We start from the raw sequence: 27,124 nt of genomic DNA, 5'->3' as shown, positions 1-27,124 counted from the left end.
AAAAAAGATTACAAAACTTAGAAATAAGCCAACTTTGACGGTAACAATGTAAGCAAAATTGACACATACCATAATTGATCATTGTCGCTCATAGTGGAAAACTTCATCCATTTTACAGCAAAGCTTAACTCCAACAAGTAAATTCACATTGTCCATTTCTATACTCAAAACCAATTTCCTTGGTATTCATAAAATCATATCACATTGTATAACATTATTAAAAGTTCAAGTTGGATGTAATACACACATGTACACAAAAACAGCCAAAACACTTCCATTCCATTTCAGCGGCAACTCTGGCAACAAAATCTGCTTCAATTTTGGTGTTTTAAAAATGGCATCAAAAACCTTTAAAGGACACATTTATCCAAAAAAATTTCAGCACATCTAAAAAAATTTCTTTTTTTCCCCGTGATGTTTCTTCACATTATTGTTGCAATTTTTAGTCGTAGATTTTTTTTTTCCTCTTTTGTTTTTATTTAAAGGAAACACCCAACAACCGCCACCGCTTTTTCTCCGATTCGCTTGCATGCATGCACGTGGTTTTCACGATTTTTCATTAAAAAAAAACAATCGTGTCCCACGCGTTTTTGTCATAATCCGTGCCAACGTATACATAATTAAAATTCATTAATGGAACAAAAATTTAGGGCAGATGAAAATGAACTTGCTGCGGTCATTAAAGCGGCTAATTTTGCCGCAATTAAACACAAAAATCAAAAACGAAAAGATATAGAAGAAACACCTTACATTAACCATCCCATAGGTTCGGACCCGATCTGATTTTATAGTTATTTCAAAACAAAGTATATTTCAATTACATGCGATCGTTTACACGTTATTATGAATCGAACATCCTTGACAAATAAACGGAATTTTTATTTCGTCCCTTCAACTTCGCTATAAGCGGGCTTCACAGATTGTTGTTAAAGGTTCAACTGTAAACAAAGCTTCATTTATTTCATTTTTATTTATGTCTTTCACCGTTGCATTTTGCAGTGTTAAATATAAAGTTCTCTAGGAAAAGTAATAAGTCCTAAGAAAAAAAAAATCCTGATTATCAGCGGTTCTGAAGACAACACTCGAGCTTTAGTTGACATCATCCTCATGAAGCCCCATTTGATTTTCCCCCTTTTTTTACTTTCTTCTATATCTAATATATAGAAGAAAGTATTGGATTCGTGCAAATTTTCGAATTTTGACGGATTCGTACGTTTTGAGGTGCGCTGAGTCCATTTCGACCATTTTTGGAAAATGTCTGTCTGTCTGTGTGTGTGTGTGTATGTGTGTGTGTATGTATGTATGTGTGTGTGTATGTATGTGTGTCACGTCTGTGTGTGACCAGTTTTTTGTGGCCGCTCTACAACAAAAACTACCGCATGAAATCGAACGAAATTTTGTACACATATGTGCCCCTATGTGAACTTGTGCCCATTAGTTTTTGGCGCGAATTCCTCCAAGGGGGGTGGAGCAATGGGACGTTTTTCGAGTTACGCGTGCTTGCTATTCCTCAGGAAGTAACTGGCGGAATCAAACAAAATTTGGTCCATATGTTGGTATTAACAGGAACAGGTGCTGATTCAATTTTGGTGTCAATAACTCAAACGGGGGTTGAGCTATAGAACGTTTTTTGTCGTCAATTGTGACTGCTGTATCTCAAGAAATAATGAACGGAATGAAAGAAAAATTTATCGGCAAGTAGCCCTTAGTGGGTATAAGAACTGATTTTATTTTTGTGTCAACAGCTAAAAAGGGGGGTAGCGCAAACACTCGTTCTTTTTTTCCATTTTGAGTGCCCTATCTCAAGAAGTAATGCTACGTTCTGGTTGAAATTTGGAATATATGTGAATCCATATGTAAACAGGCTTTGGTTCTATTTTGACGCCGATCGCTTCAAGAGGTGTTGATTTTTTTTTTTTTTTTTTGCGAATAAAAATATTTTTATTAATGCAACAATAAGAAAGATAAATCGTAATAGATTGTCGTCTGCGTATTTCTCGTGATTTTAATTGTATGGAAATGATAGGAAATATTATCTCAATGATTTAAAATTTTTAACTGTTGCCATCTTATGTTTGTTAACAAATAAAATATTTGTAATTAATTCAAGCAAGGCTTTTAAAATAACTTTCAATTTTCGCTCTTTGCTTTGCTTTTGCAATAATTCAGACATTGGGAGGGTCGTCAAGTTTTTGCATGTGTAATTTTGTTTTTGTTAGGAATATTGCTTCCTCGTCAAGCATGGGGAGGGATCAGAAAAAGGAAAAATATAGAAGAAAGTTTCGTGATGGCCACAACATACTAGTTAATTATTATGATTGCTTAATTTCATACATAAGTCATTAATCAAATGTATTTTCTAATATGTTTTGTGTGGTTCACAAATTACGTATAATTGTGTTTCAGATATTTTTTTTCTCCCAATATCTTAATCTGGCTCTGGGCCTGCTTCCTATTGAAATAATCAAACTAAAAATTCCTTCTTGTACATTTTCTGCATAAATGTATCTCTTCAAGAATTCATATGGGATTCAAATTTTTCTACTGTCTCAAATGTTAAGTTTTTTAACTGTTAATATATTTTTTTAAAATCTAATCAAAAAGTGAAACATAAAGCTAGGGTATCCCTGACCAAGATCTTACAAATGTAAAACAATTTAATTTAAATAGGACTATTTCACCAAAAGTTATTAGGCAGAGAGAGGTGATTGTAGTCCTAACCAGGAAACATCACGATCAAGGAAATTCAAAAAAATTCCAAATTGGTGGCATTCGAAAGAGCATTGGAAAACATGTTTATGGCACTGAAACTACGTGCCCTCGTGACCACATTATCGAAATATGATGTCTTAAAATTTGCCGAAATTTTTAGTAAAGTCGCCAAATTTAGCGAGTTTTGTTCAGAAATGAAGGTACGGCGAGGAATTCAACATCTGCATCTGACAAGACATTTCACTTCCATATTTGGTCACCACCAAAGCGCGTGAGAAATATCGCATTAATTCTTTACTCGGGGTGACTACCATGGCACGGGGCAAATTAAAATATACTGCAGTGAGAGGTTCCCCGAGCTTAAACTTTTGGGAAAGCAAAAACTCTCAATTTACCGAAAGAAAATTCAAATTTTGATGAGCGATAAAATACGAGTATGCGCAAATAATAATGTATGAAAAGTGACTTTTGGGTGTTAAAAAATTGTAATTATGTCCTCTAATTTGCCAAACTGTCAGACGAACTTTGTCGAATAAGGAAAATTTTTGGGAGGTCACAGTGGCCTCCCACCAGTGCGCTCCTAACTGCAGTCAACAAGAACGACCTCCTATTACTGCGACCGATCTGTCATAGGGTTCAAGCACAAAATCTCGTTTAAAATTCCACAGATGTGATATTTTAGCGTCCAATAGAACGTATTAACTGAATACATTTGAATATACCGTTCAAAGTTTAAACTTTTTTGTTATTCTTAAGACTGTTAAAAAACTGATGTTTAAAACTTTTATGCTTCTGCGGGTGAAATATTTCCACTGAAAGAGTTTATTCGATGATGAAACTGTTTTGAAAAAAATATGATAACGTAGAGAAACGGTAAACACACTTTAAAGTCTTTTTTTTTTTTTTTTTGAAAAGTCGTAAGTCTGAAGTCTTCAACAGTATCTAAATACGAAGAAAACGACATTTTTAAAGATTTCAAACCGTGTTCTCAAATTAAAAAAAAAACTATTTCTGTCAGTTATTTCCAGTGTGTTTTTCGTTATGTGTATCGTTTTCAAGTTATGTGTAAGCCCTCTAACAAGTCAAATAAAAAAAAAAAAACTGTATTAATTTTTATTTCGATCTATTTGAATTCCCTTTTAACGTGAAACATAATTGGTAAAAGTGACTTAGGTATTTTTGAAAATGATTAAATAACATGCAATATGATGTGCATTTACGTTATAGCGACTTTCAGTTGCAGTGACAGACTTTTTCGAACTACAGGGGTTGTTGTAATGATTGTCGACTATAAAATTTTTGATAAGAATCTGTTATGAAGTAATTTCCGACATCGTTAGTTTTGCTGTGCAAATTTTTGACATTTACTATCCGTTGTTTTCTTTTTTTAATTATTATTTTTTTCGATTTTAAATTAAAAATTAAACATTTTCGCTAGCAGTGGTCAGACAATAAAACTTCATGAATGATAACTTTTGAAAAAATAAATAAGAGCTGGGATACTACAATCCATGATCATTTTCTTTCAACATCAAAAACTATCCATTTTATTTTCAATATATAAGCTTTAATAAGCATGTTTTTTTTTTACTTATTCATATTAGTCCTTGTACATAATTATTAATTACTCACAACACATTTCATAACAAGAGTACAAACTTAAATTAGTTAAGTAAAACACACTTGAAATGCACTTAAATTTTGAAATGCATTATTATCACGATTACAAAGTTAAATTCTACGTTCAATTTCGTTATAAAGTTGTAGCTCCTCTGGATAAAGCTCTCTAGTTTCCATTTCATAGGCTTCATAGTTACTTTTTAATTTTACACACACAAGTAAAGGGTTAATTCGGAACATCGTTTACGCGCTTTGCAGATGACCAGAAATGGGAATGAGAGTCTTGCTAGATGCAGGCGATGAAATCACATGGTATTTTCCATTTCTTGCCAAGTCTTTAAATTTGGCGCATTTTCGTAAGATTTCGATAGACTTTGACCCCTCATATCTCAAAAACAAAAGGACGAGGGCACACAATATTTGGGTCAAATTTTTTTCTAAAGATACTCTTTCGAATGCGACCATTTTTAACTTTTTTCATGATTACTGTACTCGTGATGTTTCCTGGTAAGATGAACTTCAATTGACCTACTGTTTAGTTTTTACTATTTTTCCGATAAGGCAAACTACGGTATTTGCGAATTGATTTGAAGAGTTTGCTTAATCGAGTTCGACTGTATTTAAAAAACATAACAGATTCCTATTTTCTTCCCCTTCATTTTTAGCTACATAGTTTCTGGAGATGCTGATGGTAAAGTTTATGTCTTTTAGATGGTTTCTGACGGTTTGACAGTGGAAAGTTCCAGGGGACCTTCTGGGGAAAGTTTAAGAAACTGAAGTCTTAAAAATGTTATTATAGGCGATATGTTTTGACAATAGAGTAAGGCATGGGACTTCGGCGCTGACTTCGATCGATTTTTGTTTTTGAAAATACAGTGAAATCAATCACCCTCACCCCAATTTTTCGATATTGAAGTTCCAAAACGCAATTACCGACAAACTTTGATGATTACGGGACAAGGAGCTCTCCCCAAAAAACATTTCGAAATTGAAGTCCTAAAAAACGAAGCTTCTATGCGATATTCAGTGACGCTTGGGTGAGGGTTTAAAGTTCTCCACCCTAATTATTTTGGAATTATAGTTTTTTTCAGTTTCAGATTTCATACAGGAACATTAGCTATTTAAAGAGGACTACGCGTTAAGCACCTCAACAAATTGTCGTTTTTAAAAATCCAAATGTTGCCGATTTGGATGATATTAAAGGAGGGGTTCGAGACGCCAGACCTTTTTCCGAAAGTTTTCTGAAATACAAGTATTAGGACGCGACTGTACACCATAAAGGTAAAGTTAGGAGCTCTGAAATTTTTTCAAAATTGCAGCTCCAAAGAAAGTCTTTCGATGTTGTTAGAAGGGGTGGTGTTTGGTACTTCTTCCCCCTGGAAATATTGCAAAATTGAACCCCTGGAAACAAGTTTTTTTCCTTTTTTTAAAATTTTATTTTGAAGCTAAACAGCTTCACATATATAGATGACTGCATGCCAAGCGCCTGAGGATACACACAGGAAAGATTTACAACACAAGAGAAGGAAATAACACCCAGGGCACCGGCGGGAATCAAACCCAGGACCTCCGGCTTAGAAGACGAAGCTTCTACCACGGAGGCCTCGAAACGAGATTTGAGAAGCTCTTTTAATGAGTTTGGCTGAGAGAGGGGGGCATCCAAAGCGTAGCATTTTGAGGATTTTCTTATTTTTGAAGTCCAGGGGAAAAGAAAAGAAAGATGGGAGGGGTTGGGAAATAAAAAAAATAGAAGAGGTGTGGAACGTGATTAACTGAGCAATAATCTGTATCTATCAAAAAATTTAGTTTTAAGGTTCTTCTTAAAATAAATGAAGTTTTTTCACAACATTCTCATTTTCCCAAGGAGCGTTCGTTTCTTCTCTTAAATAATATAAAATGTTTTTGAAAAAAATATATGATCAGTCTTGTGCTTTTGAAGGGTACTGTGCCCGATCCAAGTCCGGACTTCAGAAAGTTAAAAACGAGACCGCGAAAAATGTAAAATTATTAAAAACTTTGTTAATAATAACTATACTTGCTACACTACTTCATTATCCCACAGCCCCCCTGTAGATGCATTATGGCTCTCCAGGGAAAATATTTTGCGGAAAATTGCCAGTCGGGTTTCACTAAATCAATGTAAATAAAATTTAACATTTAACAAAATTAGTTTGAGGCAAAGGTTAAACTTCAAAATCCGGACCTTATGCTCAGCCTGCTCAGAAAACTTGACCTAGTGCCCTAGCTGCCCAAAATTGGGACCTTCTATCCATGGAACTTATGTCCGCTGGACCTTCTGTCAGTCGGATCTTTTGGACGTACGTCGTATGTGGATATTCTATTCGCGGACCTTTTAGTTTTGAACCTTCTGTCCGAACCCTACTCCTACTGAATCACGTCCCTAATGCATGACATATCCCAAAGCTTCACGGATGTGGGCTGAGGTTTCTCCAGGAAAATTCTTTTAACATTCTTTTAAATGCAGTGAATAGAGCCAATTCTTTAATGCAAGATTTTTCCATCTTAGTCCACAGCAAAATATTGAAAAGTTTCATTATTAATAATTCCCTAATTATTTGTGACGTTATTGCAAAATTTCGTGGCGGAGACAGAGGCTTCATGGCTCCTCTAGGAGGTGCACATTTTGGGAATATCATTACCTGGAGCCTTACGTCTATACGCCCCTAATACATTCATATGAATAGTAGTAGTTTTGCCTGGGAAGAGCCGATAATCGAATGAGTCTAGTGCAAGATTTTGCCCTCTAGGGGCGTTGCGAAACATTGAAAGTTTCCATTATTTAAATGCCCATTTATTTGTGACGTTATTGCAAAATTTTGACGCCGCCCTTGTGGAGGCTTTTTGGCTCCCCAAGAAGACCTTTTTCTTTTCTTTTTTGTAAATTACTAAAAAAAACTTTTTTTCCTTTTTCTGGTGGGGGCACTTTGGTGAAGGGCGCACCGGGACACGTCCCGGCAAGGCAGGCCATCCCTGCTGCATACTGCCCTGGGAAGATAAACAGCAGTATCTGCAAAATTTTCATTTTTGTCATCTAATTTACTCAAGTTACTTATTGTTCAAACTTGTTCATCAGGTTTACGCTGAAAATAAAGAGCACAAGGAGAATCAAATTTAACATTTTGCCATTGTTTGCAGGAAATCAAAAACACATTTCTTCAAATATCTCAAAAACTCATTTTTGTAGATATTGCAGTTTATCTGCTCACAGCAATATACATACCAGTGTGCCAAATAAATCAGGATCCCCACCATGAAAAATTTTCTCACTATGTTAACAGCTCCCTAGCCTTCATTTAGAAGTTTGTTACAGCATGCTGTAACCGAAAAAAAAAAGTTTTGGGGGATTTGCCCTAGTAATTTCTCATTTTCTAATTGCAGTTTCTGAAATAGTTTTAGGCTATGTTTGTTGCTTTAAGCAGGCTCATCATTTGAGGGGTCAATTGCCTCCCTCCTCCTCCTGGCTTTGGAAAATTAATATATTTACATGCAGTTTTGCCCTAAGATCCCCGAGTCAGGATGAAACTTCAGTCTCTGGATGTGAAAACCGGGCTGTTGCTACATTGCATATATTCTGCCTTAGCCCTTAAAGAAGGCAACTTATTGCTTAATACCCAAGCTTTGCCTTCAATTCACGAGTTAAACTGCACCAGGGCTGTGAATTCTTGTTGGTGAGATAAATTTACTTTATCAACCAGTTTTTGGAACTTCCAGCTTCAAATACAAATACAAATACAAATACAAATGTGACGACCAGCAACAGGCACTGGGCCCAGCTAGGCTGGTCCTAGTCAATTAATTAGTCCCCAATGAAGATCAATGGCCCTCTTAAAGCTATCCACTCCCTTGCTCATTACCGCCTCTTCCGGTAAGCTATTCCAAGTGCCCACAACCCTGCTAAAGTAGTAGTTTTTCCTGATTTCCAAGTTAGCCTGAGATTTAAATAGCTTAAAACAATGACCCCTTGTCCTGCTTTCCCCGCAAAAATTTAATCCATTTACATCTTTCATTTTGATAAATTTAAATAACTGAATCATGTCCCCTCTGACTCTCCTTTGCTCCAGGCTATACATGTTAAGCCTATTAAGTCTGGTATCATAATCTAAATCTGAGAGTCCCCTTACTAATTTAGTTACCCTTCTTTGAACCCTTTCCAATACAAAAATATCTTTCTTCAGATAAGGCGACCAAAACTGAACAGCATACTCCAAATGAGGTCTTACTAAACTCCTATATAAAGGCAGAAGAACTTTCTTAGATTTGTTTGAAATAGATCTATTGATGAACCCAAGCATTTTGTTGGCTTTGTTACTAGCAATACTGCACTGTTGACTAAACTTGAAGTCCTGATTTATAAAGACACCCAGATCCATAACATTTTCTGCCTGATTTATGACTGAACCCTGTAAACGATATCTCATACGCTTATTTCCATGACCTAAGTGTAGCACTTGACATTTCCCTACATTAACTGCCATACCCCATTTATCTGCCCACTTAGTAATATGATCTAAATCCTCTTGCAGCTGTTTTACTTGTTCTTCATTTTCGACAATCCCCATAACTTTTACATCGTCAGCAAAACAATTCATGCTTCCAGAAATATTTTCATTGATGTCATTCATAAATATAATAAACAAAAGAGGCCCTAAAACTGATCCCTGAGGAACCCCACTTAAAACATCACTCCAATTAGAATGATTTCCTCTCACAACTACTCTTTGCTTCCTACCAGTAAGCCAATTTCTAACCCAAAGTAAAGTTTTTCCTCCTATTCCAATGTCAGCTAACTTGCTGAGAAGAGCAACATGCGGTACCTTGTCAAAAGCTTTTTGAAAATCAATATAAACAACATCCACACATTTTTTGTTATCTAAAGCTGAGGTAACCTTGTCGTAGAAATGCAATAAATTAGTAGTACAGGATTTACCTTTCCTGAAACCATACTGCAAACTAGTCAACAGACTATTAGTCTCTAAGAACATCATGATCTTAATTTTGATCAAAGTTTCGAAAATCTTACAAATCACCGAAGTCAAACTTACAGGTCTATAATTCCCAGCAATACCTTTAGACCCCTTCTTGAAGAGTGGCGTTATGTTAGCCAGCTTCCAGTCCTCTGGCACCGTCCCCGAGTTATAAGAAGCATTGAAAATATTCAAAATAACATCCACTAATTCCTCTGCACATTCAACTAAAATTTTTGGATAAATATTATCTGGTCCCGGAGCTTTAGTTGCTTTAATCTTTTTCAAATGAAATAAAACCTCCTCCCTGGAAAATACAAAATCCTCAAGCTGTATAATAGCTTGTGTCTTGTTAGTGTCAACTGTTGAGATACAGTTATCGTTAAACACACTGGAAAAAAAGTTATTTAGAACATTTGCAATATCCCTATCGTTTTGGATTAAATTTCCATGCTCATCAACCAAAGGCCCAATTTGACTGTTTCGAGCTTTCCCAGAATTAGCGTAAGCAAAAAACCTCTTAGGGTTCCCATCAATGTCATCTGCCAGCCTTTGCTCCAATTCCCTTTTCTGAATCCGTACCAAATACTTAAAATTTCGCCTTGCCTTACCATACTGGAGCCTCTCCGCACTCTGACCAGTTTCTTTAAACTTACGAAAAGTGGCTTGCTTATAATTAAGAGCTACTTTAGTCTCCCTGGAGAACCACATGGGCCAAATTTTGGTACTAACACCTTTTCTCCTAAATGGAACATAGTCCCCAACGGTTTTAGCAAGTTTATCCTTAAATTCCGTCCACTGCTGATCTACGTCGTTATTTTCCAACCCTGACAAAAAAACCTCTTTCAAGCTCTGCCTAAGTGCAACAAAATTGGTATTTCTGAAATTGGGCACAAACCTAAAATTATCATCTTTGCACACTTCAAATTTAACCCGGAACCTAATGCTGTTATGATCACTATCTCCAATATGCTCCCCTACACTCAACCCCTGAACAAAACTACCTATGTCACAAAAAACTAGATCCAAAATGGCCTCCTCTCGAGTTCCCTGAGTTACAACTTGATCTAAGAAACAGTCACCAATTACTTTTAAAAATTCCTCTTCTTTGCCATTACCAGGATAAAAATTATTCCAATCAATACCCGGAAAATTGAAATCCCCCATTATGATAACGGATCCCTTACTAGACATGTCACTAATAATACGGTACATCTGTTCATCTTGTCCCTGGTTTGAATTAGGTGGCCTATAAATGTTTCCAAAGCGTAGCTTTATGCCCTTACTGCTCATCAACTCCAGCCAAACCATATCAATATCAGTAGGCTTATCATTTATGACCAATTCATTGCAAATAAAATTGTCTCTAACATAAAATAAAACCCCACCACCTCTTTTACCTACTCTATCCTGTCTGAATAAATTATACCCAGCAATATGTAATAACTCTGCATCAGATTCGGTAGCCCATGTCTCTGTAATTCCGATAACATCCAACTTCTCATCCATAACTATGCTTTTCAATTCATCCATCTTGTTCCTAATACTGCAAGCATTGGTATAGAAAACTTTAAGCATGCCTAAGTTGCTTTTATTTAACACCCTGAAATTTCCTAAATTACAATTAATAACATTACTACTCTTGTTTGTCACTTTATTTCCATTTCTAGCAATACCCAAAAACATTTCATTCTCTCGATACCTGGTGCTTGAACCATGCCCCCCATTCCAACTTAGTTTTTTGACTCCGAAGCCCTTAAAATTAATCCACTAACCATTTTGACCCCTGTAGAGCTCAGATGCAGGCCATCCCTAGCAATCCAATCCCGTTTACAGTGACTCCATACATCAATGAACCTGATACTGCGCTTTTCGCAAATTGACTTCAGTAGCAAGTTCATACACCTCGCACGTTGATTTAGCCAGCTCCTATGCACTCCATACCTGGGAAGCAAACCAACCACTTGGACATTCGTCGAAAAGCTGGTTGCTTTATCCAACAGGGATTCCCATTCCCTAGAAAACTCCTCATTTTTACTGTGGCCTACATCATTTGTTCCCACCCACAAAGTAACCATGTCCTCCTTATTCAATACTCCCTTCTTTTCAGCAACCATATTAATGTCTTTTACCCGAGCCCCTGGTAAACAACACCTAGCCACCTTACGCTTTACTCTCCCAACTGTGTTACCCACCTCCCTTACCATAGAGTCCCCCAAAATTACACCCTTAGTTTCCCAATCTAACTCCTCATTTGAAACTTCCCCCTGAATCTCTGGAACATTTATACCCTCTACAACTGGCTTACACCCTAATGCTAACTGGGCTTCCAAAACTAGCATCTTAAGTCTTAAGTCTGAGAGTTCAGCACATTTAGTGCAAATATAATCCTCTTCAAAAACAGACTCATTTTCCCCCTTATACAGGCAGAACATATGACATAAATCACAAGAGATCCACCTGTCCCCCTTCCCACTCTTTACCTCTTTCATAATGCATATAACACCCATTTCTACTCAGTGAATATGTTCCAAAAGGCAAAACAGTAAGATAAAAATGCAAAAAAACACAGAATAAATACTAAAAACAGCAGTAAATAAACAGAGTTGCTACACCCAATAAAGCACACAAGACCAAAAACCAGGAGATCACCACATGTTAGGCTTAGCTCCAAAAAATGCAAAAACACTTCAAGAATACAATAACAGCAAAAATGAGCCCCCAAAACACAATAAAACTAAATTACATGATAAAGTGAAGTAAAAAAACCTAAAACTAGACAGTAATAATGAAAAATTATAGTAAAAAAACACTTATCAAATGATTCAATGAGATGTCATCTGCCTCCAGCTTGGTTTTTCACTATTAACACTAGCATCAATGACCAATGTTTTCCCTTACTCTCAATAACTGGGTACCCATTTTGAATTTCGAAGATTTAGAGCAGGAAAATAATTTTTTTTCTGACATCTCTTCATGTGTGTATCCTGTTTTTACCAAAAAATGAAATGGCTTAGTGTTTTTCCAGCATTTTATGTTTACATTTCATGCTAAATGGTCTGTTAGAAAAAAATGTGTTTCTCCAGTTTCTTTGAAATATGAGATATATCAGGTTTTACGCTTTGGTATTTTATAGTGAATTCGTAGTATTTTATTTATTTATTCCAGTGAAGTTTAACTTACGGAGTGCAGACCAAATGGCGCCTGTGAAGCTCATATATGTGGCCCGTTGCATCGAAAAATATTATCTGCAATTTTTATCCTCACTGTCATTTGCTCAACCTCTGCTGTCATGCCGTCTGACATTCGTAGGTATATTCAAATTTAAAAAAAAAGGCAAATCATATATTCCAACTGAAATATTGTCTACATATCGAGAGACACAAAGTTCCTAATTCGGTATCACTGACGATGTAACAATATGTTCGTAAATCAACAAAAAGAGAAAAAAACATAATATTGTTTTCCACTTCACATCATATAACAAAAGTTACTATGGAACAACAAAAGTCACAACTGTTTTGTTTTCTAACAAAACAAAATCGTTGACACGATTTATCAAATGTTTTGATAATTTGGAAGCATTTGATCGAATGGTGATAAACAATGGGTGTAGCCCCCTCTGAAATATAATCCATATTATGAGAATACACTTAATTTCATTTAAAACCTTAATTATATCTGTAAATGTAATTTGAATAAATACCAATAATACGGAAAGCTTCATTGTGTCTAAGATCTGCATTGTGTCTCGTATGTAACATGCTATGTTTTCAAATGTTTATTAATTTTTATTTTTTTACTGCGTGAATAATTTTTCAGGCATGGGAAGCGAGTCCAATACTTTGGTTTTACACCAAGAAAATAAGTGAAAAAATTGAAAGACGAACCTTTATAGAAAAAAAATCGTTTGTGAGGATTTTTAGACTTTTTTTTTTGGGGGGGGGGGGGGGGTGTACTCGTCTGAGTGTCCTCACTTGCTACAAACGTTCATGTTTTTGAGCTATACACTTCTCTAACCCTTCAGAAGAATATTAATGGTAAATACAATGCTGTTTTCCGTATCGATTATAAATAATTGCTATGTTACTGTCGAAAACTGAATATCATTTAGGGTTGTGATATCAAGGGGGGGGGGGGAGTGATGGAGGAAAGGGGTGGTCATGTTTTGATTCAAGGGCTCATTTTACATGAGAGTCATCAAAAATGGTGTCAGAAGCATATTGAAGGGGTATTTTTTGATGTGCAGTGTAATGGGTACCCGGGTACCTGGTTATTGAATATAGGTATAAAAATCTTAAATGCTAAAAAACTCCCCCCCCCCAAAAAAAAAAAAAAAAAATCCTGAAAACGTGGTTATAACTGTCTTTTGTTCAGATTAATGTAAATATTAAGGATTAAAAGCAATTTTACCAAGACTTTGTTAAAAAAAAGTGTAAAAATTATGATAAAAGTCGCAAAACGGTTCAGGTCATTGACGCTAGGGTTGACTGATGAGTCCATAACAGGACGAAATTGTGGTCTCTGAATGTGATAACTAGGTTGTCGGTGTATTGCATGCAGTTCTGCCTTAGCCCTGGCTTAAGGGTGGTAACTTTCTGCTTAAAGAGGAGTAATTTTAACTATAGGTGTTTAATTTTAAGCTTCAAGGGAGGAGTCCACACTTGAAGACCAGACCTTTTTCTATGCAACTGTATATGAAACAAGAGAACTGTTTTCATAAAATGTAAGATTCATTTTCTACTTTTTTTTCAGGTGTTGCCAATATTTTATCAATGGAAGGTGGTGTTTATGATGCAACTGTTCTGCAGGTGAATATTAAGTTTGAATTTAAAAATCATATCTCTCAAAACAAAACCACTGAAAATTGCAGTCCTTATAGTTTGCTTTGAGACTTTTAGAAGATATTTTTAAACGATGTCAACTAGATAACCTTAGAATATTCAAGATCTTAATCAAGCTCAGTGTAGGTACGCAGATCAGGGCCTGATCTTCATTCAAATCAATATGAAAAAATATTCAGAAGGAAATTTAGCACTACAAACCATATACAGATGGCAGAGTTAAAAGTACCTGTATGTCCTAAGACAGGGCTTCCCAAACTGTGGTTCTCAAACCCCCAAGGGGTCCACCGACTCTTAGGGGGTCAGCTGTAAACTTTGAAAAAAAAAAATTTTTAATGGCAAATGATAATTGAAAACTTTTTTTGCATTTGAGAACAAGAGTTTTCACCCTCGAAGTATAGAGTGTTTCTTTGAGCACTACTTCTCAACATCTCAGGATTATGTGCTTCAAGATCATGCATAAGTCATCAAACCTAAAGCCCTGCATCTAGGACTTTATTCGAACTGTTTTCTGCTGTGACAAAACCATGCAATCTGTCGTCATGTGAATATGAATGCAGGGCCGATCCTAGGGTGTCGGCCGCGCGTGTGCAAAGGCCTAATGTGCCGCCCCTCAAGAGTAATTTGCATATTTTGACTAATCTTTAACGTCTATGTAAATATTTCTTTAAATTTATATACCATGTTCGAATTTAAAAAGGGGGGGGGGGGACAGAAGAATGATCTTATAAAAAGGAAGAAATTTTTTTATAGTAAGAAACTCCTTAGGTACGATTTATATCTTTGAAGAAAGTAATAGATACCAAAATTTACTAGTTGTAAAAACGCATTTTATAGTAAGATAAATAAATCCTAACCTTTGTGCTGTTATAAAGAAACGAAAAGTAACAACGTATAAAAAGCACAAATTCGCAGATTACCATCTGCGAATTTGTGCTTTTTATACGTTGTTACTTTTCGCATTTTATAGTCTTTCTTCGGTGACATCAGAGAAGGGACGGAGGAAGGGGAAGCGGGGGGGGGGGGGTGGAATTATCGAAATTGGCGTATGAAAAATGTTTTTAGTTCATCTTTAGTTGTGTTTGGTTGCAAGGACAAAAGAGTTAAGTATATTCAAGGCGCATGGAGAAATTTTCGAAATTGACATCAAATATCGCAATTTTAGGAACGTTTTCGAGACTTTAGGTGAAAGTAATGTTGCAGTTCTTTCCTAAAATTCTTTCAAAATTGAAATCAATTTGAAGCTATTTTTTAAGACCGTAGCTTAGGAAGGATCAGCATTCTTCCCGAAAAATCTCTAAAACTGAAATTTTAAACCCGCAATTTTGGGTTACCTTTTTTGACATTGCAAGAGGAAGACTCAATCGTCTCCCATCGAAAGATTTCGAAATATAAGTCTAAAACACAAATTTAGGCCGTCTTTGGTGACGGTAGGGGATCTGGCGGCTATCCTCCGGTAATTTCTCTGCACTATTTTTTCAAAAAACCGTTTTTGGCTAGATTTAAAAGCAATTGGGTAAATGTGAAAATATTCCGAACCAAACTATTTTACGGAACTGAAATCCATTATAGACTATTTTTGGGAAGGAAGGATTTTGGGGCTCTTAAGCGGATATTTCGAAAATCGCAATTTTATATTATCTTTGGTGACGTTAACAAAACTGGGAAGCTTCTACGGATCTTTCGGATATTTTTCAACATTAATATCTGAAAAATATAACTATAGACTTTTTTCCACCTCACCTCAACGATTGATGGATATGCCTTAGCGCCGTAAAAAGTTTACATAGCCTAGCAGTTCTCCTCCGCAATTCTTTAGAAATATAAGTCCCAAAATCGTATTTTAAGCACTGTTTGATAACCATGTTACTAAGAGCGGGCAGGGGTTCAGTGTGCCCTCACGAACTGTGTTTTTGAAAGTGAACTCAATTTCAGGTTAATTTAGGCAGAAAGCTGTGTAGCTCCACGGAACCGTCTAAAAACGAAATTTTCAGGCATAGTGATTGCGTTGGCGAAAAAGGGAATCCGGGGTCTTTCCCCAAAAGTTCTTGAAACTGATGTTTGGAAAACGCAATTTTAGTTTGTTTTTCAATACGTTAAGTAAGAGGGGGTGGAATTAGGGGCTTCTCTAAAGACGCTGTCTTTGGTAGTAATGTTTGCGAATGGATTTCGGGGTCCTCCAAAATAAAAATTTCGACAAATGCCAAAGCAATTTTATATGACGTTTGATGATAGGAAGGGCTGTCGTCTGAAAACACGTTTTGAATTTTGGAGCTAACAGGCTATGTTTGATTAAGTTAAGGTGGAAGAGGTGAATCAGAGACTTAATTGGGTCCTAAGATCGATGGTTCAACCAGAGAAATTTTCCGAAAGTAAAGTCCTAGAAACGCTATTTTAAGACTTCTTTAGTTTCGTCAAGCAGGTCATGACATCCTTTTATATCTTCGTTTTGGAGCTACATTTAAATTTACTTCCCGGGGCAAGGGCTGTCCTCCTACCTGATCTGAAACCGGGCAGTTCATTCAAGATTTTAATCAGAAAAATTGTCGCAAAGGGGGAAAAGTACATTTTAGTTCGTCATTCATATATGTTACTCTCAAGGGAGTCGCAATTTTCCACTTTCTCTCCACGCATCCACGATTGTTAAACACAGAGTTTGTTACATTGTTTGTTGTTTGAAATGCTTGCGAGAGTATCTAATCAGGATAGATTTTTTTTTAATAAATAAAATATGTCTTCATTGTTTAGGTCTATAAGAGCTTAGGGAGTAAACATTAGTGGCCGCCCTCGGTGCTCCTTTTAGACGGCACCATTTCATGCTTCAGAAGGGGGCCTTTCCCCTCCCCTGTATCCATGCCTGATTACCGGTTCTGTCACAAACTTTGCAACCAAATGAAGCATGTGTGTTAAGAGTAGATATTAATGGACAATAAACCAACACAATGTTCCCTAACATTCTATTTTTCTAAAACTATGCTATGCTGTTGGGAAATCGACACATACTTTGACAATTGAACATTTAAAAATCAGCATATTTTTTTCTACTTATTATAAGTTATCTTGTGAGAAATTCTTGAGGAATTTTGCTTGATTATAAGAACTATATGATGCGGCCTGCGGCCGCCCCTTGCTTTGGCCGCCCTTGTGCGGCGCACACTCTGCACACCTGCTAGGATCGGCCCTGTATGAATGTTTGATAGACATAACCTACTGCACCTTGAAATCTATCTTCCAGGATACTTTCTCCCATTTTTGGTTTGCTTCGGAAAACAAAAATACCAACCTCTTGTAGGAAAAGCAAAGAAGTGTTCTTCCATTTTCTACAACTTCCTATGTGAATCTGGATTTTCAACCTATGCAACACAGCCACCAAAAATAAATACTGAAGCAAGCTTGATGCTGAACCTGATTTTCGACTCCAACTATCAAAAATTAAACCCAATGTATCAAAATTGTGCAAATTAAAGCACCCTCACTCTTCCTGTTAATTCAATGCTCAATTTTTAGTTTTTATCGCTTTGATACCCATTGATTTCTGCCTGTAAAATTTGATTTTTGAAATAGTGCTATTTTTATTTATAGTTGTGGATTCTTCTAATTTAAGTTCAATTAAACACAAACTACAAGTATCTGTATGCTCTAATGAAAGGGGCCTCGCCCTGAATTTTGGCCTTTGAAGGAGGCCTTGTCCTAAAGAAATGCTTGAATATTTTGATGGCGTTAAAGTTTATCTAATTAAAAGATTTCCAAAAGAAGCACTAATCAATAACATTCACAGCAAACCAGTGGAATGTTTTGTTCCGGAAGCTAAAAAAGAATTGGAAAAATACATCATCACAAATATTTTCTCCTTTAGTTGTAGAGAACCCAATAACTAGAAAAGATGCACACGGATTACTCAAGCAAAGCCTAAATACAAACCTCCGAAAAAATGAAAGTTAGATGCCTACAACCTCATGGAGATAATTGTGTGACAAAAGCATAGTACAGAAAATATTTGAATCATCTAATAGTTTTCTTTATGGTTCTATTTGTAAGAGATTTAAATTTGACTTATATTTAAACTGAAAAAAATATGACATTTTGTGAATTCATTTTTCAACTTCACTCCATATCATTTAATAGCTTTAGATTTCATTCATTCCGACTACCTTTATCCTTTATTTTCATTGCATATATCATACCTTTATTCATTAAAAAATATTTCGAGAAACAATATCCATTGATAGTGTTTATATTTAGACTATGTGTAAGTGTTTTTTTTTTTTTTGTTTTGTTTTTTTTTTGTAACTAATAAACAAATGAGTTGTAAAAAAATTATCATTGAAACAAAATAAGAAATATGTACCCAGTTTTCATAGCTGAACAATACTGTCAAGAACTGGAATGAAATACTGGAGGGAAAAATTGTATAGTTAAGCAATTTATTTTCTTAAACAGTTATCACTAAATTAGTTTGTTAAACACAGTTTTGGCATAAATATTTTTCAAATTAAACTATGCAATTTTAATTAAGAAAAAAAAAGATAATATAAGCACATACTGTCAATAATAGTGGCATTTCTCAAAAAATTGAAAAAATTAATCATAGTATTTGTTGGTTCTATTGGGTTTTTTGGCAAAAGGCTATATTGTGCCAATCATATTATTAAATTGAAATTTGAAAGTCAATGCACTACCTTGACACAATATTAGCATAAAGCTAGTTTACATACCTGGTGTGGAATGGTATATAAACAATTTAACAAATAGTGGCATTGTTAATATTAAATAATTTAAAGTATATATATTTTTTTCCAAACTTTAACTAGACATTATTAATTTAGACTACAAAAACCAATCAGTAAACATGGCATCATAAATATTTTAAGCATGTTGCTTTCAAATAAATCTAAAGAAGTTCTTCTGCCCTTATATAGAAGTTTGGTAAGACCCCATTTGGAGCATGCTGTTCAGTTTTGGTCTCCTTATCTTAAGAAAGACATTAATGTATTGGAAAGGGTTCAAAGGCGGGCTACAAGGCTAATAAGTGGACTTTCTCACTTAGATTATGATTCCAGGCTTAGAAGGCTAAAAATGTACAGTCTTGAGCAAAGAAGAGACCGAGGGGACATGATTCAGCTGTTTAAATTTATTAAAACGAAAGATGTTACGGGGCTAAAGTTTAGCACTGAAAACAGGACAAGGGGTCATTGTTTTAAGCTATTTAAATCTCAGGCTAACATGGATATTAGGAAAAATTATTATTTTAGCAGGGTAGTGGAACCTTGGAACAGCTTACCGGAAGAGGTGGTAATGAGCAAAGGAGTAGACAGTTTTAAGAGGGCCATTGATCTTCACTGGGGATTGTAAATTGACTAGGACCAGTCTAGCTGGGCCCAGAGCCTGTTGCTGGTCGTCACTTTTGTATTTGTATTTGTAAGTAGCATTAACTAAAGATGGAAAGAACCACTTTGTCAGAATCACTTCAAAACTGTTCCAGAGATTCTTGCTTGTGTAGGCCGCTCCATTCAAACTTTTAACAGAACCGGCAGTGGTACAGTTGTCCTGGGACTTCTTACACATTGTTGGAGATGGATTGCACAGTGTGCTGCTATTAAGAAGTTCCAACCATCATGCATTTTTACCTAAGTGTTTGTCTCAAGATTTAAGAAATTATGTTTTTTTTATTTGATACAGATAAGGGTTGTTTTTCTTTCCTTTTCTTCTTTTTATATTTTTCAACATAATAAAAGTTGCTTTTAAGTATCACCAAAAAAAAACTACATGAGATTCATCCAATTGTTCTTAAAAGTTATTCCTAAGAAGTTAAGTTTTTTAGCTGGTAATCAACAACGTTTTGACGTACAAAATTAGCAGATTAAAATTAATTTTGTGTGTCAAAACGTTGTTGATTACCAGCTACATTTTTGGAAAAAGGTGTTTGTTTATTTCTTAAGTTTTTGTTTCAAGGTGCAGTTAAAAAGGACCTCACAGTTTTAATGATTTACTTTGAAAAAAAGACTTGCATCCCCTTATATTTTTGTGTGAATAGACATAAAAATAAATTTTTTTTTCTACATCAGTTGTTTACAAAAATTTGGTTAAAGACGAAAGAAAATTTTTCTGCAACAACTTATATAATACTAGCAAATGTACCCGGCGTTGCCTGGGTCAGTAATAATTGTAAGAAACAATCGCTACTTTCTTTCGTTTTCTGTTTTAACTCAAAGAACTCAAAACACACCGCTTTGACGTGATTAAAAATCAAGCTTCTTCCTTATCCATAAAAGAAGGGAGTATTGAATAAGGAGGACATGGTTACTTTGTGGGTGGGAACAAATGATGTAGGCCACAGTAAAAATGAGGAGTTTTCTAGAGAATGGGAATCCCTGTTGGATAAAGCAAGCAGCTTTTCGACGAATGTCCAAGTGGTTGGTTTGCTTCCCAGGTATGGAGTGCATAGGAGCTGGCTAAATCAACGTGCGAGGTGTATGAACTTGCTACTGAAGTCAATTTGCGAAAAGCGCAATATCAGGTTCATTGATGTATGGAGTCATTGTAAACGGGATTGGATTGCTAGGGATGGCCTGCATCTGAGCTCTACAGGGGTCAAAATGGTTAGTGGATTTATTTTAAGGGCTTCGGAGTCAAAAAACTAAGTTGGAATGGGGGGCATGGTTCAAGCATCAGGTATCGTGAGAATGAAATTTTTTTGGGTATTGCTAGAAATGGAAATAAAGTGACGAACAAGAGTAGTAATGTTAACAATTGTAATTTAGGAAATTTCAGGGTGTTAAATAAAAGCAACTTAGGCATGCTTAAAGTTTTCTATACCAATGCTCGCAGTATTAGGAACAAGATGGATGAATTGAAAAGCATAGTTATGGATGAGAAGTTGGATGTTATTGGAATTACAGAGACATGGGCTACCGAATGTGATGCAGAGTTGTTACATATTGCTGGGTATAATTTGTTCAGACAGGATAGAGTAGGTAAAAGAGGTGGTGGGGTGTTATTTTATGTTAGAGACAATTTTATTTGCAATGAATTGGTCATAAATGATAAGCCTACTGATATTGATATGGTTTGGCTGGAGTTGATGAGCAGTAAGGGCAAAAAGCTACGCTTTGGAAACATTTATAGGCCACCTAATTCAAACCAGGGACAAGATGAACAGATGTACCGTATTATTAGTGACATGTCCAGTAAGGGATCCGTTATCATAATGGGGGATTTCAATTTTCCGGGTATTGATTGGAATAATTTTTATCCTGGTAATGGCAAAGAAGAGGAATTTTTAAAAGTAATTGGTGACTGTTTCTTAGATCAAGTTGTAACTCAGGGAACTCGAGAGGAGGCCATTTTGGATCTAGTTTTTTGTGACATTGGTAGTTTTGTTCAGGGGTTGAGTGTAGGGGAGCATATTGGAGATAGTGATCATAACAGCATTAGGTTCCGGGTTAAATTTGAAGTGTGCAAAAATGATAATTTTAGGTTTGTGCCCAATTTCAGAAACACCGATTTTGTTGCACTTAGGCAGAGCTTGAAAGAGGTTTTTTCGTCAGGGTTGGAAAATAGCGACGTAGATCAGCAGTGGACGGAATTTAAGGATAAACTTGCTAATACCGTTGGGGACTATGTTCCATTTAGGAGAAAAGGTGTTAGTACCAAAATTTGGCCCATGTGGTTCTCCAGGGAGACTAAAGAAGCTCTTAATTATAAGCAAGCCACTTTTCGTAAGTTTAAAGAAACTGGTCAGAGTGCGGAGAGGCTCCAGTATGGTAAGGCAAGGCGAAATTTTAAGTATTTGGTACGGATTCAGAAAAGGGAATTGGAGCAAAGGCTGGCAGATGACATTGATGGGAACCCAAAGAGGTTTTTTGCTTACGCTAATTCTGGGAAAGCTCGAAACAGTCAAATTGGGCCTTTGGTTGATGAGTATGGAAATTTAATCCAAAACGATAGGGATATTGCAAATGTTCTAAATAACTTTTTTTCCAGTGTGTTTAACGATAACTGTATCTCAACAGTTGACACTAACAAGACACAAGCTATTATACAGCTTGAGGATTTCGTATTTTCCAGGGAGGAGGTTTTATTTCATTTGAAAAAGATTAAAGCAACTAAAGCTCCGGGACCAGATAATATTTATCCAAAAATTTTAGTTGAATGTGCAGAGGAATTAGTGGATGTTATTTTGAATATTTTCAATGCTTCTTATAACTCGGGGACGGTGCCAGAGGACTGGAAGCTGGCTAACATAACGCCACTCTTCAAGAAGGGGTCTAAAGGTATTGCTGGGAATTATAGACCTGTAAGTTTGACTTCGGTGATTTGTAAGATTTTCGAAACTTTGATCAAGATTAAGATCATGATGTTCTTAGAGACTAATAGTCTGTTGACTAGTTTGCAGTATGGTTTCAGGAAAGGTAAATCCTGTACTACTAATTTATTGCATTTCTACGACAAGGTTACCTTAGCTTTAGATAACAAAAAATGTGTGGATGTTGTTTATATTGATTTTCAAAAAGCTTTTGACAAGGTACCGCATGTTGCTCTTCTCAGCAAGTTAGCTGACATTGGAATAGGAGGAAAAACTTTACTTTGGGTTAGAAATTGGCTTACTGGTAGGAAGCAAAGAGTAGTTGTAAGAGGAAATCATTCTAATTGGAGTGATGTTTTAAGTGGGGTTCCTCAGGGATCAGTTTTAGGGCCCCTTTTGTTTATTATATTTATGAATGACATCAATGAAAATATTTCTGGAAGCATGAATTGTTTTGCTGACGATGTAAAAGTTATGGCGATTGTCGAAAATGAAGAACAAGTAAAACAGCTGCAAGAGGATTTAGATCATATTACTAAGTGGGCAGATAAATGGGGTATGGCAGTTAATGTAGGGAAATGTCAAGTGCTACACTTAGGTCATGGAAATAAGCGTATGAGATATTGTTTACAGGGTTCAGTCATAAATCAGGCAGAAAATGTTATGGATCTGGGTGTCTTTATAAATCAGGACTTCAAGTTTAGTCAGCAGTGCAGTATTGCTAGTAACAAAGCCAACAAAATGCTTGGGTTCATCAATAGATCTATTTCAAACAAATCTAAGAAAGTTCTTCTGCCTTTATATAGGAGTTTAGTAAGACCTCATTTGGAGTATGCTGTTCAGTTTTGGTCGCCTTATCTGAAGAAAGATATTTTTGTATTGGAAAGGGTTCAAAGAAGGGTAACTAAATTAATAAGGGGACTCTCCGATTTAGATTATGATACCAGACTTAATAGGCTTAACATGTATAGCCTGGAGCAAAGGAGAGTCAGAGGGGACATGATTCAGTTATTTAAATTTATCAAAATGAAAGATGTAAATGGATTAAATTTTTGCGGGGAAAGCAGGACAAGGGGTCATTGTTTTAAGCTATTTAAATCTCAGGCTAACTTGGAAATCAGGAAAAACTACTACTTTAGCAGGGTCGTGGGCACTTGGAATAGCTTACCGGAAGAGGCGGTAATGAGCAAGGGAGTGGATACCTTTAAGAGGGCCATTGATCTTCATTGGGGACTAATTAATTGACTAGGACCAGCCTAGCTGGGCCCAGAGCCTGTTGCTGGTCGTCACATTTGTATTTGTATTTGTAAAGTAAAATAGCAATAAGTGTAAAGAACCAACGAATATTCATTTAGAAGCGAAAGCACGAATTTAAGCATATTAAAATTTTGAAGAATTTACAAAATATGAACTAACAAAAACAAAGATCACTAAAAAAACCGTGCGCTTCATTTAATTAAATAGTACACACACGCACACAGAAGAAGAAAAAAAAGCTCTCTACTATAAGCTTTAACTCTGAACTAAAGCTCTCCTACCCTCAGGGTGCGAAACGTAGAGTTTCCAAATGTTTAAATGACTTTAAACTCACGTTTGCTCTGGAGAAGCCTTGATTCAAAATTTTCATTACAATTACTTTTAATATTGCTGTTGTTAGGCAACGAATTTTTGTAAAAAAGGGTTTTATGTTGATTCTTGATGATCTTGATTCCAAACATTCCATTACTGAATTTCAATTGGTTGTTAATTTAAACTTAGATATTGTTGCAAGTTTATGGAGCACGTTTTTGAAATTGTATTAATACATGAATTAAAATTCAAACCAATCCGCCAGCTACTTTATACGGTCTCTTTGCGAGATTGGTGAAAACTATACTCGCGAAATGATGACGTTATCATAACCCCGCTAATCATTGCACCACTGTAACCCACAATTCCGGCTTCAATTTCATCTCCTTCTTACCATAGACGGGGCCTCTCTATGTATATTTCTTTACTCTATATATGGTGATGTAGCTATCTATGGTGAAAAAATGGTTGAAATCCGTCCAGTAGTTTTGACGTTTACCCCGGACATCCGGACAGAGCTTAGAACTTTATGTATAAAGATAAGGATGCAACTCCTAAGAAAGCAATAAATGTCATGCTTGCTCCAGAGAGGCCTTGATTCAAATTTTACATTGTGATTACTTTTAACATTCCTGTTGTTAGGCAATGAATTTACCCAACAATGGATTTTATATTTAATCATTCAATGGGGAAATTACATGAAATTTGCTGTTTTCCACCATAACTTTGAAATCTAAGTTTTTAAGGAACAAATTATAGCCTAAGTTGTTCCCCGATTATGTAGCTATCTATGGTGAAAAAATGGTTAAAATCCCTCCAGTAGTTTTGATGTTTACCCCGGACATCCGGACAGAGATTAGACCTTTATGCACAAAGATAAGGATGCAACTCCTAAGAAAGCAATAAATGTCATGCTTGCTCCAGAGAGGCCTTGATTCACATTTTACATTGTGATTACTTTTAACATTCCTGTTGTTAGGCAACGAATTTACCTAACAATGGATTTTATATCTAATCATTCAATGGGGAAATTACATGAAATTTGCTGTTTTCCACCATAACTTTTGAAAACTAAGTTTTTAAGGAACAAATTATAGCCTAAGTTGTTCCCCGTTTATGTAGCTATCAATGGTGAAAAAATGGTTAAAATCCCTCCAGTAGTTTTGAAGTTTACCCCGGACATCCGGACAGAGATTAGTCCTTTATGTATAAAGATGAGGATGCAATTCCTAAGAAAGCAATGTCATGCTTGCTCCAGAGAGGCCTTGATTCAAAATTTACATTATGATTACTTTTAATGTTGCTGTTGTTAGGCTACGAATTTTCGAAACAATGGGTTTAATCTCTAATCATTTGATATGGAAATGACATGAAATTTACCGCTTTCGATCACGACGTTCTTAAACTGAGTTTTTTATCAATAAATTATAGACTAAGTTGTTCCCCGATTATGTAGCTATCAATGGTGAAAAAATGGTTGAAATCCGTCCAGTAGTTTTGACGTTTACCCCGGACATCCGGACAGAGCTTAGACCTTTATGTATAAAGATTACTTATAACAATTTTTTTTTACAGGCTGCACTATTACATGATACTGTAGAAGATACAGAAACAACATTTGAAGAAATTGAAGAGTTGTTTGGGAAAAGAGTAAGAGAGATAGTCTCTGAAGTTACTGACGATAAATCTCAACCTAAAGCAGTTCGAAAAGCCCTTCAAGTCACACATGCGCCAACACGATCGCATGAGGCCAAATTAGTGAAGCTTGCTGATAAGCTTTATAATTTACGTGATCTTAATAGATCAACGCCCAAAGGATGGAGCGCAGAGCGAGTAACTGAATACTTTCTATGGGCTGCTGAAGTAGTAAAGCATCTTAAAGGTACTAATGAAGCGCTGGAAGAAAAGTTGAAAGTTATTTTCAATGAAAAGGGAATAAATATCTTTTAAAAAATTGCAATCAGTAAAGGTATTTTTCTGTTAGTTTTTTTTTTTCAACAGTAACCCTACCCCACTCCTCCAAACAAAGAAAAAGGACAATGTTGCCAAATTTGCAAACTCATCCATAAAATTAATATTAATGCAATACAAATACAAATACAAAAGTGATGACCAGCAACAGGCTCTGGGCCCAGCTAGACTGGTCCTAGTCAATTTACAATCCCCAGTGAAGATCAATGGCCCTCTTAAAACTGTCTACTCCTTTGCTCATTACCACCTCTTCCGGTAAGCTGTTCCAAGGTTCCACTACCCTGCTAAAATAATAATTTTTCGTAATATCCATGTTAACCTGAGATTTAAATAGCTTAAAACAATGATCCCTTGTCCTGTTTTCAGTGCTAAACTTTAGCCCCGTAACATCTTTAGTTTTAATAAATTTAAACAGCTGAATCATGTCCCCTCGGTCTCTTCTTTGCTCAAGACTGTACATTTTTAGCCTTCTAAGCCTGGAATCATAATCTAAGTGGGAAAGTCCACTTATTAGCCTTGTAGCCCGCCTTTGAACCCTTTCCAATACATTAATGTCTTTCTTAAGATAAGGAGACCAAAACTGAACAGCATACTCCAAATGGGGTCTTACCAAACTTCTATATAAGGGCAGAAGAACTTCTTTAGATTTATTTGAAATAGATCTATTGATAAACCCAAGCATCTTATTGGCTTTGTTGCTAGCAATGCTGCACTGTTGGCTAAACTTTAAATCCTGACTTATTAGGACCCCCAGATCAGTAACTTTCTCTGCCTGACTAATGACTGAACCTTGCAAATAATAACTTGTACACTTATTTCCATGCCCTAAATGTAGCACTTGACATTTCCCAACATTAACAGCCATACCCCATTTATCAGCCCACTCCGTAATATGATCTAGATCCTCTTGCAGCTGATTTGCTTGTTCTTCATTTTCTACAGTCCCCATAACTTTGACATCATCAGCAAAACAATTCATGTTCCCAGAAATATTTTTGTGAATATCGTTCATAAAGACAATGAACAAAACAGGCCCTAACACTGATCCTTGAGGAACGTCGCTTAAGACCTCACTCCAATTAGAATAATTTCCCCCTACAACTACTCTTTGTTTCCTT

General features: G+C 35.8%; 2 protein-coding genes across 2 annotated transcripts in view; one reads left to right on the top strand and one right to left on the bottom strand.

Moving 5' to 3' along the window:
• Positions 1 to 27,124, bottom strand: part of LOC129219854 (gastrula zinc finger protein XlCGF71.1-like) — a 246,465-nt gene that overhangs the window by 129,023 nt on the left and 90,318 nt on the right. The window lies entirely within an intron of this gene.
• LOC129221461 (guanosine-3',5'-bis(diphosphate) 3'-pyrophosphohydrolase MESH1-like) lies at positions 531 to 25,989 on the top strand. The gene is made up of 3 exons (XM_054855941.1): positions 531 to 766; positions 14,073 to 14,128; positions 25,611 to 25,989. Exons 1-3 carry the CDS (start codon positions 634 to 636, stop codon positions 25,983 to 25,985), a joined length of 564 nt encoding a protein of 187 aa, XP_054711916.1. The 5' UTR covers positions 531 to 633; the 3' UTR covers positions 25,986 to 25,989.

Source organism: Uloborus diversus, chromosome 4, assembly GCF_026930045.1.
Source record: "Uloborus diversus isolate 005 chromosome 4, Udiv.v.3.1, whole genome shotgun sequence".
Lineage (NCBI taxonomy): Eukaryota > Metazoa > Arthropoda > Arachnida > Araneae > Uloboridae > Uloborus > Uloborus diversus.
The sequence above is the reverse complement of the archived record's forward strand: the minus strand, read 5'-3'. Positions and strand labels throughout refer to the sequence as shown.